Source organism: Orbicella franksi, chromosome 7, assembly GCF_964199315.1.
Source record: "Orbicella franksi chromosome 7, jaOrbFran1.1, whole genome shotgun sequence".
Classification (NCBI taxonomy): domain Eukaryota; kingdom Metazoa; phylum Cnidaria; class Anthozoa; order Scleractinia; family Merulinidae; genus Orbicella; species Orbicella franksi.
In genome coordinates, this window is record NC_138151.1 from 2531628 (window position 1) to 2544051 (window position 12424).

At 37.4% G+C, this 12424-nt stretch overlaps 1 protein-coding gene across 1 annotated transcript; it reads left to right on the top strand.

The window, feature by feature from the left end:
* Positions 1-135: 135 nt before the first annotated feature.
* Positions 136-12333, top strand: LOC145492044 (WD repeat-containing protein 44-like). Its single transcript, XM_081471355.1, has 22 exons — positions 136-334; positions 667-697; positions 1587-2099; positions 2931-3416; positions 4116-4252; positions 4710-4772; positions 4889-4947; positions 5284-5351; positions 5631-5708; positions 5976-6020; positions 6116-6142; positions 6285-6351; positions 6699-6829; positions 7243-7347; positions 7432-7472; positions 7955-8036; positions 8678-8777; positions 9348-9442; positions 9781-9882; positions 10004-10119; positions 10354-10472; positions 10964-12333. The coding sequence occupies exons 1-22, from the start codon at positions 249-251 to the stop codon at positions 11107-11109; spliced, it is 2697 nt and encodes an 898-aa protein (XP_081327481.1). The 5' UTR covers positions 136-248; the 3' UTR covers positions 11110-12333.
* Positions 12334-12424: the final 91 nt, after the last annotated feature.

Consider the following 12424-nt stretch of genomic DNA (forward strand, 5'->3'; position numbering starts at 1 on the left):
TCATTACTGTCGTGAATTTTTTTTTTCGCTGTGAAAACGTACTTTGGGAAGCTGCTAATTTTTTTGCCTTGCAGTACCAAAAATTAACCAATCAAATTACGTCTTCTATTGTTGATCTCCAGATGGAAGCGAGGCGTTCTGGGTAGAGGCGAGGTTCCAATATGGCTGCAATTTTTTTTTTTGCAATGACCTGACAGACTTATTACAATTCGGTGGTTCGACTTCGTTTGCGTCTGCAATACGGAAAGATGCAGAGTGAGAGTGATTCTGATAACGAATTCTTCGATGCTCCCGAGAAGCTGTCTTTATCTGGGTCTTTCACGTCAGATTTAAGGTGTGTACCAATTTCATTCCGACCTCTGCTCTTGTTCGAAAAGTGCCTCGTATGAACGTCGTTTGGTGTAAATATTTTATTTTTTCCCCTCACTCATGTAGTTATTCTATCTGTACATGTTACGCTTGGCAAATTTCAACTGAACAATAGAATTTTACGTTAGTTTAATTTTTATATATCTGATTATCGAGCAATTCTTCCTCTCAAAACCACGATTATTTCATCCCGCTTCCACAGGGACTTTTCATTTTCTAAAAGCTTGAGCTTATTTAAAGTTATTTCAATTTTTGTTAACTAGCTTGTGGTTTATTGTCTTTTTTTCTTTTTTTCAGCGCACAGCACGATGTAAACATTGCACAAAAGGTAGTTTCTGGTTTTGTTTTCATGCTTTTTGTATTCGCACAGTCAGCATTTGACAAGTTGGCGAGCAACTTATGTAATTCTGTGCAATTTCATCGCTCTTTAAACGAAATAAAAACCACTTGTCACAACTGACTCAAAACAATTAGCAGTGTATAAACTTTCCTTAAAATCTTAACGAGAGCTGCCACTCAACTCTAACTTCCAGGTTTAATTTTTCTTGTCAGTAGCAGTTAATTGGAATGACTCTGTTTTTGACTGCAGTACAAGGCACTTGAAAAGTGGCGCACATATATTATTACCACTATACATGGTTGTGATGTAAGCATATGTGCAAGAATGTACCAATACATGTGGAAATATGGAAAATCAATAGAGCATCTTGGCAGGAATATAATATTTTGACGTTAAAGGTAGTTTTACATTTTGCCCAAAAATGCAGAAATTTTGGTTGAATGCCAAATGGAACAGTTATTTTTCCAGAAAAATGCATTCAGAAATTATAGACCTCCTACAGGGATTGTCCTCTGAAGGTAAATGACTTGTTGAACCCCAATACACTGTATGTTGTTTTGAAGGCATTGAACAAACATGTTCTTGATTGTTGCAATAAAATTCTCACTTGCAATTGTTATTACCAACTAAATTTTAATAGGTATTTGGTTTTCTGAATTGTTGTTGTCTATTTGATGTAGTAATTAATTTTATTTGTCTCTTGACTGATTTTGAAGATCTAAATAAAACTCTAAGAAATGTTTAAGTTAGCTTTGACGTAATTGAGCAATCTTTCTTGATGTTTCTATTCACTAGAAATGGTAATTTCATTCAAACTTAGCACCAAAAGGCTTCTAAGAGGTATTTCTGTGACTGATCTTTTATTGACTTATTGTAGGACATTGTGGATGGACCTCCTGAGAGTGGTACAATTGACACTTCTTCTGGAGACCAACCTGAACTTCCAAGTGAAGAATTAAATCAGTCGACAGCTTCTGAAGTCAATAAAACAAACAAGACTGACATTGTCAAGACTCGTGGAGAAAGTACAGCTTTGAATAATACAGCTGATGATTTACAAGAAAAACAAGAATCAGGCATTTCTTCTTTAGCCAATGACAGTGAATCCAAATTTGTTCATGAAAATCATGCTACTGACAGCAGCAGCATGTTTCAGGCTCATTCAGGAGAAAGCGAGTCGAAAGTTAGTGATGCAGATTTGAAAACTGACAGAGAAATAGAAGTTGAGCAACATCATAACTGTGAGAAAAAGACAGATTTGACAATGCCCAAAACAGATGCTAGTCAGATTATTGCTGATGTTGTTGAAAGCATAGAGCAAGAAAGTACTCCTCCAGTGGCTCCACCTAGAAGGCGGAAAAGGAAAAAGAAAGCTGAAGGAGAATTACAGGTTAGTAGTCATGTGGTACATGTAAGATTCATGCAGTTACTCGGGTCAAAGTGGCCCATACTGCTTGCTATTATTAAAATCTTAGTTTCTGTGACATCAAAGATCTACAATCATTATGTAGGTGTGTCTTCTGCTACCACTTGACCAGATGAGCTGCTAATCAATTGTATATTACCACCCTCAAGTGACAGTGCTGTTAGGTTACCCAAACAGTTTGCCAGCTCCTGTTTACAGTGATAAGTAGGAAAAGACAATGATATGTGAGAACACATAACAATGCAGGGCAAATTTAGGGTGGTGTAGCAGCCCTCGTAAGGTCTCACATGAATGGCTTGCTGCCCTTTGAGAGAACAATAGAACAAACAACCGAAACAATGCCCCTAGCCCTAAAACAATAACAGCTGCTAACAATGAAGAGAATTACAAGCTTACGAGAGCTGCCACACTTCTGCAAATTTAGGGGAGGAGGCGAAGGGGGCTGCAGCCCCCCTTATTCATTTATTGTTGAAATTCTATAAGCAGCTTCTCCAGGGAAAGTGAAGTTTTCATTTGGTTTTGGGTGGGGGGAGGGGGGGGGGGGGCTTGTACCCCTTCTGTCTGAATTTTCTGGATCTACCCCTGTAATAGCCCTAGTGTGCTTGATTAGGAATCCAATGCATCAACAATTTGACCAGAAGGTTGAAGATGTATTGGGACAAATTTTACCAACTGTTTAGGTTAAAAGTACATGCAGTTATGAAACCAAAATACAAAGCATACACTGTCCTTAGAACTTTCAGGAAATGGCCTGAAAGGTGTCTTCTTTATAATCTCGTTTGTTGTTCCATTTAGACACCAGGATCACCGACACCTTCAGAAAGTCCTGGACCAGATTCAGCTGTTACAACACCAACTGAACAAGCAGCAGCAAGTCCAGTGGAAGCTTTTGCTCAGGCAGCAGCACTTTCCAATGAACAGGAAAACGCACCCAAAGAACTTGAATCACAATCAAACGATATTCATGAAGACGATCCCAGCATTCATGTTGATGCAAATAACAAAGAAATGAAGACTGTGTTAGAAAAAGCAAGTTCTACGGAAGTTATATCGGCATTAAATTTAGATTCTAGACTTAAGTCAGGCAGTGTTGTCTCCCTTGGTAGCACAAGATCAGGAAGTTATGGTAGTGTGGCAAGCGGTATATCAAATGGTATTTTGGAGAATTCTGCAGGTTCGTTTACTTCTGTTGCTAGTTCATTCTCGCAGCATCAGCCGTATGGATCTCACCATGGATTGGTACGATACAGGTCAGCTTCTGGAAGACCCCTGTCTGATATTGTGAGTATATTATGAGATACTGTGAGTATATTGTGAGATATTGTGAGGATATTGTGAGATATTGTTGATGAGATCAACATATCAAGTAGATCATTATTTTTTTGTTATTTAATTTATTTTCCATGCAAATTTACATTCAAGGTATACTGAGACAGTGTTTACTTGAATGACTCAACTAAAAAAGTTTGTGTCAGTTCTTTTAATATTTTTTTATTATTCATTTATTTATATTTATTAAGTTCATTTGATAAAGTACATGTAAGTGTTCTATTGACCTAAGAGGGGGTTTCTGTTGTTTAATTTGCAATATTTAAAAATGAAGCTTGTTATAATTATTTTTTGCCATATACATATAATGTTTAGTTTGAGTGTTATGGAGAATACATTGTTCACTCTTTAATTGGTAGGCCATTGCATTGATATCATTGTTATTATGTGACATGGAGCTTGGGGAAAGCACATTGAAACCTCAGAGTTCTTAACTGAGGTTTCCTTTCAAAAGCTTCAGGTCAGGAGCACGGATGTGTAATGAGACCTTGCAGTTATAAAATAGAGATGTTAATCATCTGTGGTATTTTTGGCATTGCAAAAGTGAAAAATATGTGTGCAATACCTCTACACAGCCATGTGGATAGCTTGTGGACAACTATTTTGACCCTCTTAGGTGATGTTAACACAGCTTTTGTATGACTGTTGCAGGAAATTTTGGAGCAAGTTATGGTAAAGAACCTTGACACAGGAGAAGCTGTACCCCTAAGTGTTGCAGAGGAAAAATTGCCAAAATGTACCAACCCTCTAGCCTTACAGATCATGATATTAACATCTGAGTATTCAAGGTAAACCAATATAATCTTATTAACCTGAATAACTGAGTAATTAAAATAAATGCTGTTGGGAAAAATTAATCATCTTCCTTTAACTACATACCGCCATGTAGTATAATAAATAAATCATCACAGTATGTGGATCCAAATTGTTGCCATTTTCAATAATAAACAGCAATTTCATTTTAATCTTTAGTTTGAGAGCATTCATTCCTAATTCTCCGCTAGCCAGGAGTTTCATTACGGGCTGGGCACTGGGCAAATTGACTGGCTGTGAGCAAGATTTTGCTTGCCTGGTTTGACCAGCTAGAGGAAAGTTTTTCTCATAAAGAAGTTTACTTCTAAAACTTTTGCCCATCTGTGAAAACTAGTTGCCCTCCTGCCAAAAATGTCAATGAAACCTCTACAGCTAGAGCTAGAAAGATTCTTGAGATATTTACTAAATTTACTGTTTATAATTCATTTTTAGCAATCCAGACCTTGCAAACCAAGATCATGAAGATGGACTTGAACGGAAAGTTTCAAAGAAAACGTAGAGCATAAAAATGTCTTTTTGTTGTTTAAATCAATGGTCAATATGTGGATTTTGGAATTTTTTTTTTCTGTTCTTATAATGTGCTTCATTTCCTGTGACCTGTTTTTTTATAGGAAAAAGCTGAAGAAATTTTTTGGTAAAAAAGTGAAAAAGCCAGACAAAGCTGCAAAAGGTTGGTTTGATCAGTGAAACTGTATACCCTGAGATAGTAACTTTGCATAGCATACTCACTCAGTCCTCTTCATGTCACATGGGTTATACAACTTACACCATCCAAACTGCTCTTATTTCTCTCTTGATTGGGAAGCAAGACAAGGCAAAGGCATTATTTATATTGATACATGTATGCTTGTTGTTAAGTATTATGTACACACCTTTAATAGATTTGGGGTTAGACTGTTAAAAGGGAGTGTGAATTACGAAGAAGGTAAACCTCTATCCCTGTTAAAGATTTTTTACTCAGACTTGCTAAATGAACGCTTTTAATTTTGTGTGTAATATTTTTTAGTGCGTAAAGATGACAGTTCTTCAAGTGATGAAGAAACTCCTCAGGATTCTCATACCCCTCTCATCAAGGTAAGTCCCAGCTCTCATTTCTGATTTACCACACACCTGTGTTTATGGTTGTAGCTCTGAAAATTTGGTAGTAATTCAAAATGTCTCTTGTTAATGACTTTATTGGCTGTCGAATAGTCTATATACACTGCAAGAAATGTCTTTAGCATAGTCTTTTACCCCCTTTCTTTTCCCCTACCTACTCTCTACTAACCACACCTTTGTCCATCTTGGCTGAAATGAGGTATCCCTACCTTTTCCACCCTGCAGTAACAGTGCTTTCATCTTAATTGTTATCAGATCAAGTCTGGCCATGGAAAAGGTCCCGCTGAGTTTGAGAAGCTGCGAATTTTACAGGATCTTAGTGGAGAACATGTGGTATGTACATCTGATCAGAGTCACTAATACATACATGTACCCAATTGAAATCCAAACCCAACACTCAATAAATGTTGGTTACCCTTTCCTCTCCTTCCCTCTCAAATCAAATTATCAGTCCAAACTTTTCACTGTCCTCAATCTGAAATAATAACAAGTAAAAAATGCATCTAATTAGTATCCAGGCCTTGCCTACACCTAACCACCAGACCCAGGCCATCCTCTGGACTTAATTTGAGCTAAATCTTGCAATCTATTTTTGTTTAGGGAGCTGTTTGGACAATAAAATTCACTCTTTGTGGCAGACTCATGGTGGGTGTACTATTGATACATGTTTGTTTTTGGCAGTTGTTCACAAGTATTCTTTCCTGTCCACTTAGATGAAATACTTTTCTTTTATCTCACAGGCTACGGCTGGCCAGGATCACATGGTGGTGCGTAGATTAGAGTCTTGTTTATTCAACAAGTGACTTAATGATTTAATGTGTCACCTTGCAAAAAAAAAAAAAAAAAAAAACCTAACTTGTACTTAAATGTACATCCGTAACCTGGTCTCCATTTTGTGTTGATTTGCAGCGAGTTTGGGTACTCAAAGAATCCCAGAGTTATTTTGAAGAAATGAGAGCAAAATACTCTAAAACAGGTGAGAATTCAATCTTTAAATAAAGTTTTTTACATGTAATGTCACACCCATTGTACATGAAAACTCCTCTTAATAATGTTGCAGGCTGAGGAAGGTTGACGAGTGTGCTTTCAGAATGGGTCATTGTTATGGCACCAAACCCTTCAAATTAAAATTTAAATATTCCTTGATAAAAACAATTAATTTTGATGTGCTCTTTGATACTACAGACCATTTCATTTGGTGTCTTTTTATTTCTAGACTGTGTTAAGGATATTGAAGGTGCATACCTTTTTTAGAAAAGTCTCAGACAGCATTTGTAATCTTTGTTTCAAATGTTTTAAAATTTTACTATGTTGTCCTTCAAGGTGACAATTCATCATCTGACCGTGACAAAAACTCAGATGAGTTTTCAGAAATGGAGGGAACATTAAAATCCAATGAAGAAAACACAGGAGATACAGTTGAGGACAAAACAGAAAACAGTGAGGATAGTGAGGTTAGTCATGGTGTCTTAATCCTACTCAGACTGGAGGGGGCAGTGATCTGGCCATGCTGAGTGAACTCAAAGACATTTCTCTTTGAAGAACTTAACTTGCTTACTTTCAGTCTGAAGTCACATGTATGGTAATCTACATCACAGCTCTGAACTGAGATTAGACTAATGCAAAAATTAATGGTGAAACAAAATGGCAGCAAATTTGAATGTTTTTGAAAATTTAGTAATTTTTTAAAATCATGTTCCTTGGTGCAATATGTAGATTCAAGTTACACAATAAAGTAAAAAATAGGCATGGCCAATTTACGTATGTTAGTAAAATAATGAAAAAATAATGGTGAAAAGATTTTCTACACATGTATGATCACAACTGGTGAACTGTTTCAAGGTGTGCACTTTAACCTGTCTTTCAGGAGCCAGCTGCCCCTGTTGATGAGGACTTGGGCCCTTATATGAAAACACCTCTGTGTACCTACTGTGGGCACACTGGGGATGTGCTGGACTTGTCTTGGTCCAAGGTATGAAAGCTAAAATTGTCTGTAGTTGTAATGTAGGTCCCTGATGCAGAATTCTCATATTTGGTCATATATCTTGTTTGGTAGAATTATTTCCTGCTGTCCTCCTCAATGGATAAGACTGTAAGGTATTGCTGTGTGATTATATTTTAATGTACAGTAACTGATTTGTCTAGTTATTTCATGCACTGGAAAGTGCTTTTGTGGAGAACAACTCAGTTTTGGTGTTTGTGGTACTCTCACATGTGGTATTATACAAGTTAAGTGACATCTGAACTTTGTTACCTCCCTTTTTTAAAACATCTGAGTCAACACATTCTCTAGTCTACTATCAAGTAGCAGATGCAATTTTTAACATTTTTTATTCGATCCTTTCAAATTTTACTAAAGTGGATTTTAATTTTATTTTTTATGATTGTATATGTTGTAGAGTGCATTTGATTATATAATTATATATGTTAATTTGCACTATGAAAATATTAAATATTATTATTATTATTATTTCCTAAGGAGTATTTGTTTTAAATCTATCAAGTCCTTCGTTCTTGAATTGTTTATGGAATAGTCAAGACGACTTAGGAACTAACAACTTGCTTGAATTTTGCTGCAGGTTGTGGCATATCTCTAGATCTGAATGTCTGTGCTGTTTTCAGCATATCGACTTTGTTACAGCTATTTGTTTCCATCCCAGGGTAAGTCATTAATCCTACTTACAGCTGGTACAATGATGCAAAGATTCAAAGTGATTTCAGTTCTCACTGTAACTTTCTGACACCTTATATTGATTTTAGTTTGCAGTGGCATTGGGAAACCCTCTTCTTTTGTTTTTTTTAAATCTGTTAAGCCATGTACTTTTTCTTTTGAAAACAAAATAAAGAACCTGCTGGTGTGCAACACGATTTTATAAAATGAGGCTTACGTAGATATTACCCCTTGAAAACGCATGGCCATGCAATGACATCAATGAAATCAGTCAATTAGACTATGAGCCCAAGTTTTCTATGAGTGAATGGTCAATGAGGTGTAGCTAAGTTGACTATAACTCATAGAAAGCAAGGAAAAGTAGTGTAATTGTTTCAGTAGACACTCCAAAGCAGTCCTACGATTTTGTGTATTTTCAAGCCTAAAATTAGGAATAATTTTCTGTTTTAAGAGCAGCATGCATGATCAGTGTCTATCAGCAAATAGAAAACAATGAGAGAACCAATCTGATTCACCGATTTCCAATAGAACACAGCTGAGTGGCGACTAATTAATACTAAAAGTGCTATTGCAAACTGTGTGTAACACGAGCAATATCAAATAATTAGGTATGTTGTGTTTTGTGTCACAGGATGATCGTTACTTCTTAAGTGGCTCACTTGATGGTAAAATCCGTCTGTGGAATATACCAGACAAGAAAGTGGCACTGTGGAATGAGCTTGAAGGAACTGGTAAGTCTGTTTGATGTCTTCTGATGGCTTAATTACTCTGTGGTTTATGTGCAAAAGCCCAATTTTGATATATTAAAATTCAGCCTAAAACAACAGACTTCAACACAAGGCTCCCGGGAATAAACCTCACAAACTCTGTAGCTATTCCCCAGAGCCTCATACTGAGGTCTATTGTTTTAGGCTGAATTTTAATATATCGAAATTGGTCTATTACCGTGATGACAAGTATCTCTGTCATTTTGGGGAAATCTTCATAAAGCAATATTGTCAATAATTCTCTTACATGTAGTTGTAAAATCAAGTGCAGTTGAATTCAGATTATTTTCTGGAACACTGAAGGGAAACAACAATTGTTCAAGATATTTAGGGGGAGTTGGGAGAAAATATTAGGAGTTAAAATTGCAAAACACACTTAAGGGAAACGACTTTTGGTATAAATATTGGAAGGTTTGAGAAATTGCAATTTTGCTGTAGTCAAATGACCACTTCTCCAAGAAAAGATCAGCAATTCAGCAGCAGTAATAATATAATAATATAATAATATACCTATCTTTTCATTTCTCGTAATAGGAAGTAACCTTATTACTGCAGCTAATTTCTGTTTGAATGGCAAATTTGCTGTGGTCGGCACTTATGATGGACGATGCATCTTCTATGAAACCGAGGTGAGATGACTGAGGCTTTGCTTGTTTAAATATACTCTGGACATTCATTGGTCACGGGTGTGGACTGGTAATCCTGGGCCACACAATATTTCAAAGTATGCTAGCTTCTGGCTTCAAGCCCTGGCCGAGGTCAATGTGTTTTGCTCTTGGGTAAGACACTTTACCGTCAGGGTGTCTCTCTCTACCCAGAGATACAAGTGGCTACTTAATAGGCAACATGGTAGAAATCTCATCCTCTAAATTATCTGTGGTTCGTATTCCTTTATGTCAGCAAGCCATAATTACATGCGAGGGAATCCACGTGTCTTTGCTCATTTAGTTCTGTTTTGTTTCATCAGCGACTCAAGTATCATACTCAATGGCAAGTACGGGCTGGACGAAACAAGAAGGCTCGCGGGCGCAAGATCAGCGGTATTGAACCCATGCCTGGAGAAGATAAGGTCACTGGACTATTAAGTCGAGTTTTTTATAAACTTGCCTTAAAATCGAGTTATTACTTCAGGTATACTTTAGGTGTGGATATTTTCTTGAAGTCATCGTGTTTTCCTGTTGCCTGTTTAGGTTCTGATCACGTCAAATGATTCTCGAATAAGACTTTATGATCTGAAGGACAATTCTCTAAACTGCAAGTACAAAGGTTGCGTCAATTCCAGCAGTCAAATCAAAGCGAGCTTCAGGTGAGTAACAAGAAACTCTTTATCTTCTATCAGCAGTAATTGAAAAGTCCTTTCAAGGCAAATTTGATTTTTGTCAAAGGACCAGGAACAAGATTAAAGCAAATTAAGGGGCAAATTAAGTGTAGCGAGAATTAAAAAAGTAGTGATAATATTTTACAGCGTATCAGCATCAAAAGGGATGTATGGCGACCAGTAGACAGAAATCCTGACTTACTAAGTTTTTTTTTTTTACAGTCATGATGGTCAATATGTCATCTGTGGTTCAGAGGATCATTTTGTCTACATTTGGAGAACTCAACACGGATTTCCTTCCTCGAGGAGAGACAAAAACGAGTTTTATGAGAGCTTTTCAGGTAAGACAAGAAATTGAAGACAAATCTCTCACCGTATGAAATTATGTGTCAGAAGAGAGTACCAACTTGAACACACGTGACCAGGGTCACAGTGATGAATTGATCAGAATAAGAAGCAACACACACAGTCGGTAGAGCCGGCTCTGGAGGATGTGTTAACGATGCCAGTCGTGGAAAATCAAGAACGGGAGAGCATGTAAAGGGTTGTAAGCATAGAAAAACATGTTACCTTTTGCTACAGCGCAGCGCCAGTTTAGAATGGTTGGCTATAAAAGCGAACCCCCTCCCACTCCTCCCAAATTTTGAGGAAGCAGACACATTTATCATTTTCAACAGTTAAATCCCGTCTATCGCCTCTGTAAGGTGAATGAGCCACCATATTTCCTTCTTTTAAAGCTCAGATTCGATTTCACGTACCAATTCTTAGTTTAAGGCATTAAATGGCGGTTACCTAGCTAAAACCAAATCACTTTTACTTTCTAATTTTCAAGCCCACGCGGTTGTGGTAACTGCAGCAATGTTCGCCCCAGTTCCCTGGCTAATTATTCCACCCGACTCAAGCTGTCAGCCATTCACCACAGAGGTTCTGGTTACCGCTGACTGGAGCGGCGCCATCAAGTTATTCGTGAACAGATGACACGAGTGTGTCTGTAACTGACATCACCATGGAAACTCTTGGTGTAGAGAAGAGATCTGTCGGTCAATCAGATGCTGACGTGATCCTGATCATCCAACTGGTCGCCATCTTTACACAGCCAGGCCAAGGATCCTGAAGTCAGCTGCTTGGCGTGACGCGATACAGGACTGTTGTGGACCACTTCATTTACATGTGTTAAACAGCTTTGTAGAACAAGGCAGAGCAGTGCAATGAGATGTAAACACGTGGTCCTGTATCCTGAAGCTTTGCTGTCCCGAGAGTGAAGACAAGCTTGCGGACATTCTCTTGATCTATCAATAATTGTCAGAATTAAGAAATGTATGGTAACCAGTAAGGACATGGAAAAACTCAAACTCGCCGTTAATTGTTGATCAACTCTCCCCCCCCCCCCTCCCCTCCCCCCCAAAAAACCCCTGTCAAGCCAGTCAGATTGCGCGTTTACTTGATAGTCGGTCTGGGTTGCGCTAGAATTTATTAGCAGTCAGTTTCAAACTACTTGAGAGGAACTCATTATTAGGGGCTCTCTGACGGGTGTTGTCCTAGGCGACTTCAAATCGTGCTGAAGCTCCATCTTTGTACACTTGACATAATATGACTGAAACCTTGAATAATTTCGAACGGTGCTGTACAGAAAAAATAAATCATTCCCCCGGTACATAATATAACAAGAAGGATGAAACTCGGTTGCAGCAATAATTATTCAGGGGTAGAGAAATTATTTTTGAGGAAGAGAAACAAAGATGTTTTCCTCTATTTGAATTGAATAGAGTCGGAATTTTGTGTGTACAGAATTTGGAATGCAAGGCTATGAATAGTGGCGTAGATAGAGTGAAAGGCCGCTCCTTGTGCTAAGTATTTGTGTGCTTTTGTTGCCGTGCAATGTGTAGTTTATTTTTTTGGCTGTTGGACGAAGTCTGTCGACCTGAAAATCTTAAGGTGTTTATCTCTTTTCAGGTGAACTCTCAAACTGAATCGATTAGAGGTAACAAGATTATTTCAAATTCCAGCTAAGGTTCTAGAAAGTATTAAATATAAGAAGTAAATACAGTGGTCACAAACTACAATACTTAGAAAATACATTGACAGTAAATCTATTTAATAGTGAATTATGCAGGGACATCGTTCGCTTGAAATGTTTTTGAACGATTTAAATGAACTGAGTGATCTGCTGAAGGCTATGAGAAATAAAAGTTTTACTGAAAACAGCAATGTTTGCCAGTAGTCATTTAGTTATGTTAAATTGTAGTACGTGCAACAGTAATATTTCATTTACCCCACATTTTACCACCAAACA

Bases quoted from the DNA above. Each gene is read 5' to 3' on its own strand.
- LOC145492044 (XM_081471355.1), top strand. From the start codon at position 249: ATGCAGAGTGAGAGTGATTCTGATAACGAATTCTTCGATGCTCCCGAG. The intron at 5,352-5,630 runs GTAAGTCCCAGC...AATTGTTATCAG, and splicing joins CTCATACCCCTCTCATCAAG to ATCAAGTCTGGCCATGGAAA. The intron at 7,348-7,431 runs GTATGAAAGCTA...CTTGTTTGGTAG, and splicing joins TGGACTTGTCTTGGTCCAAG to AATTATTTCCTGCTGTCCTC.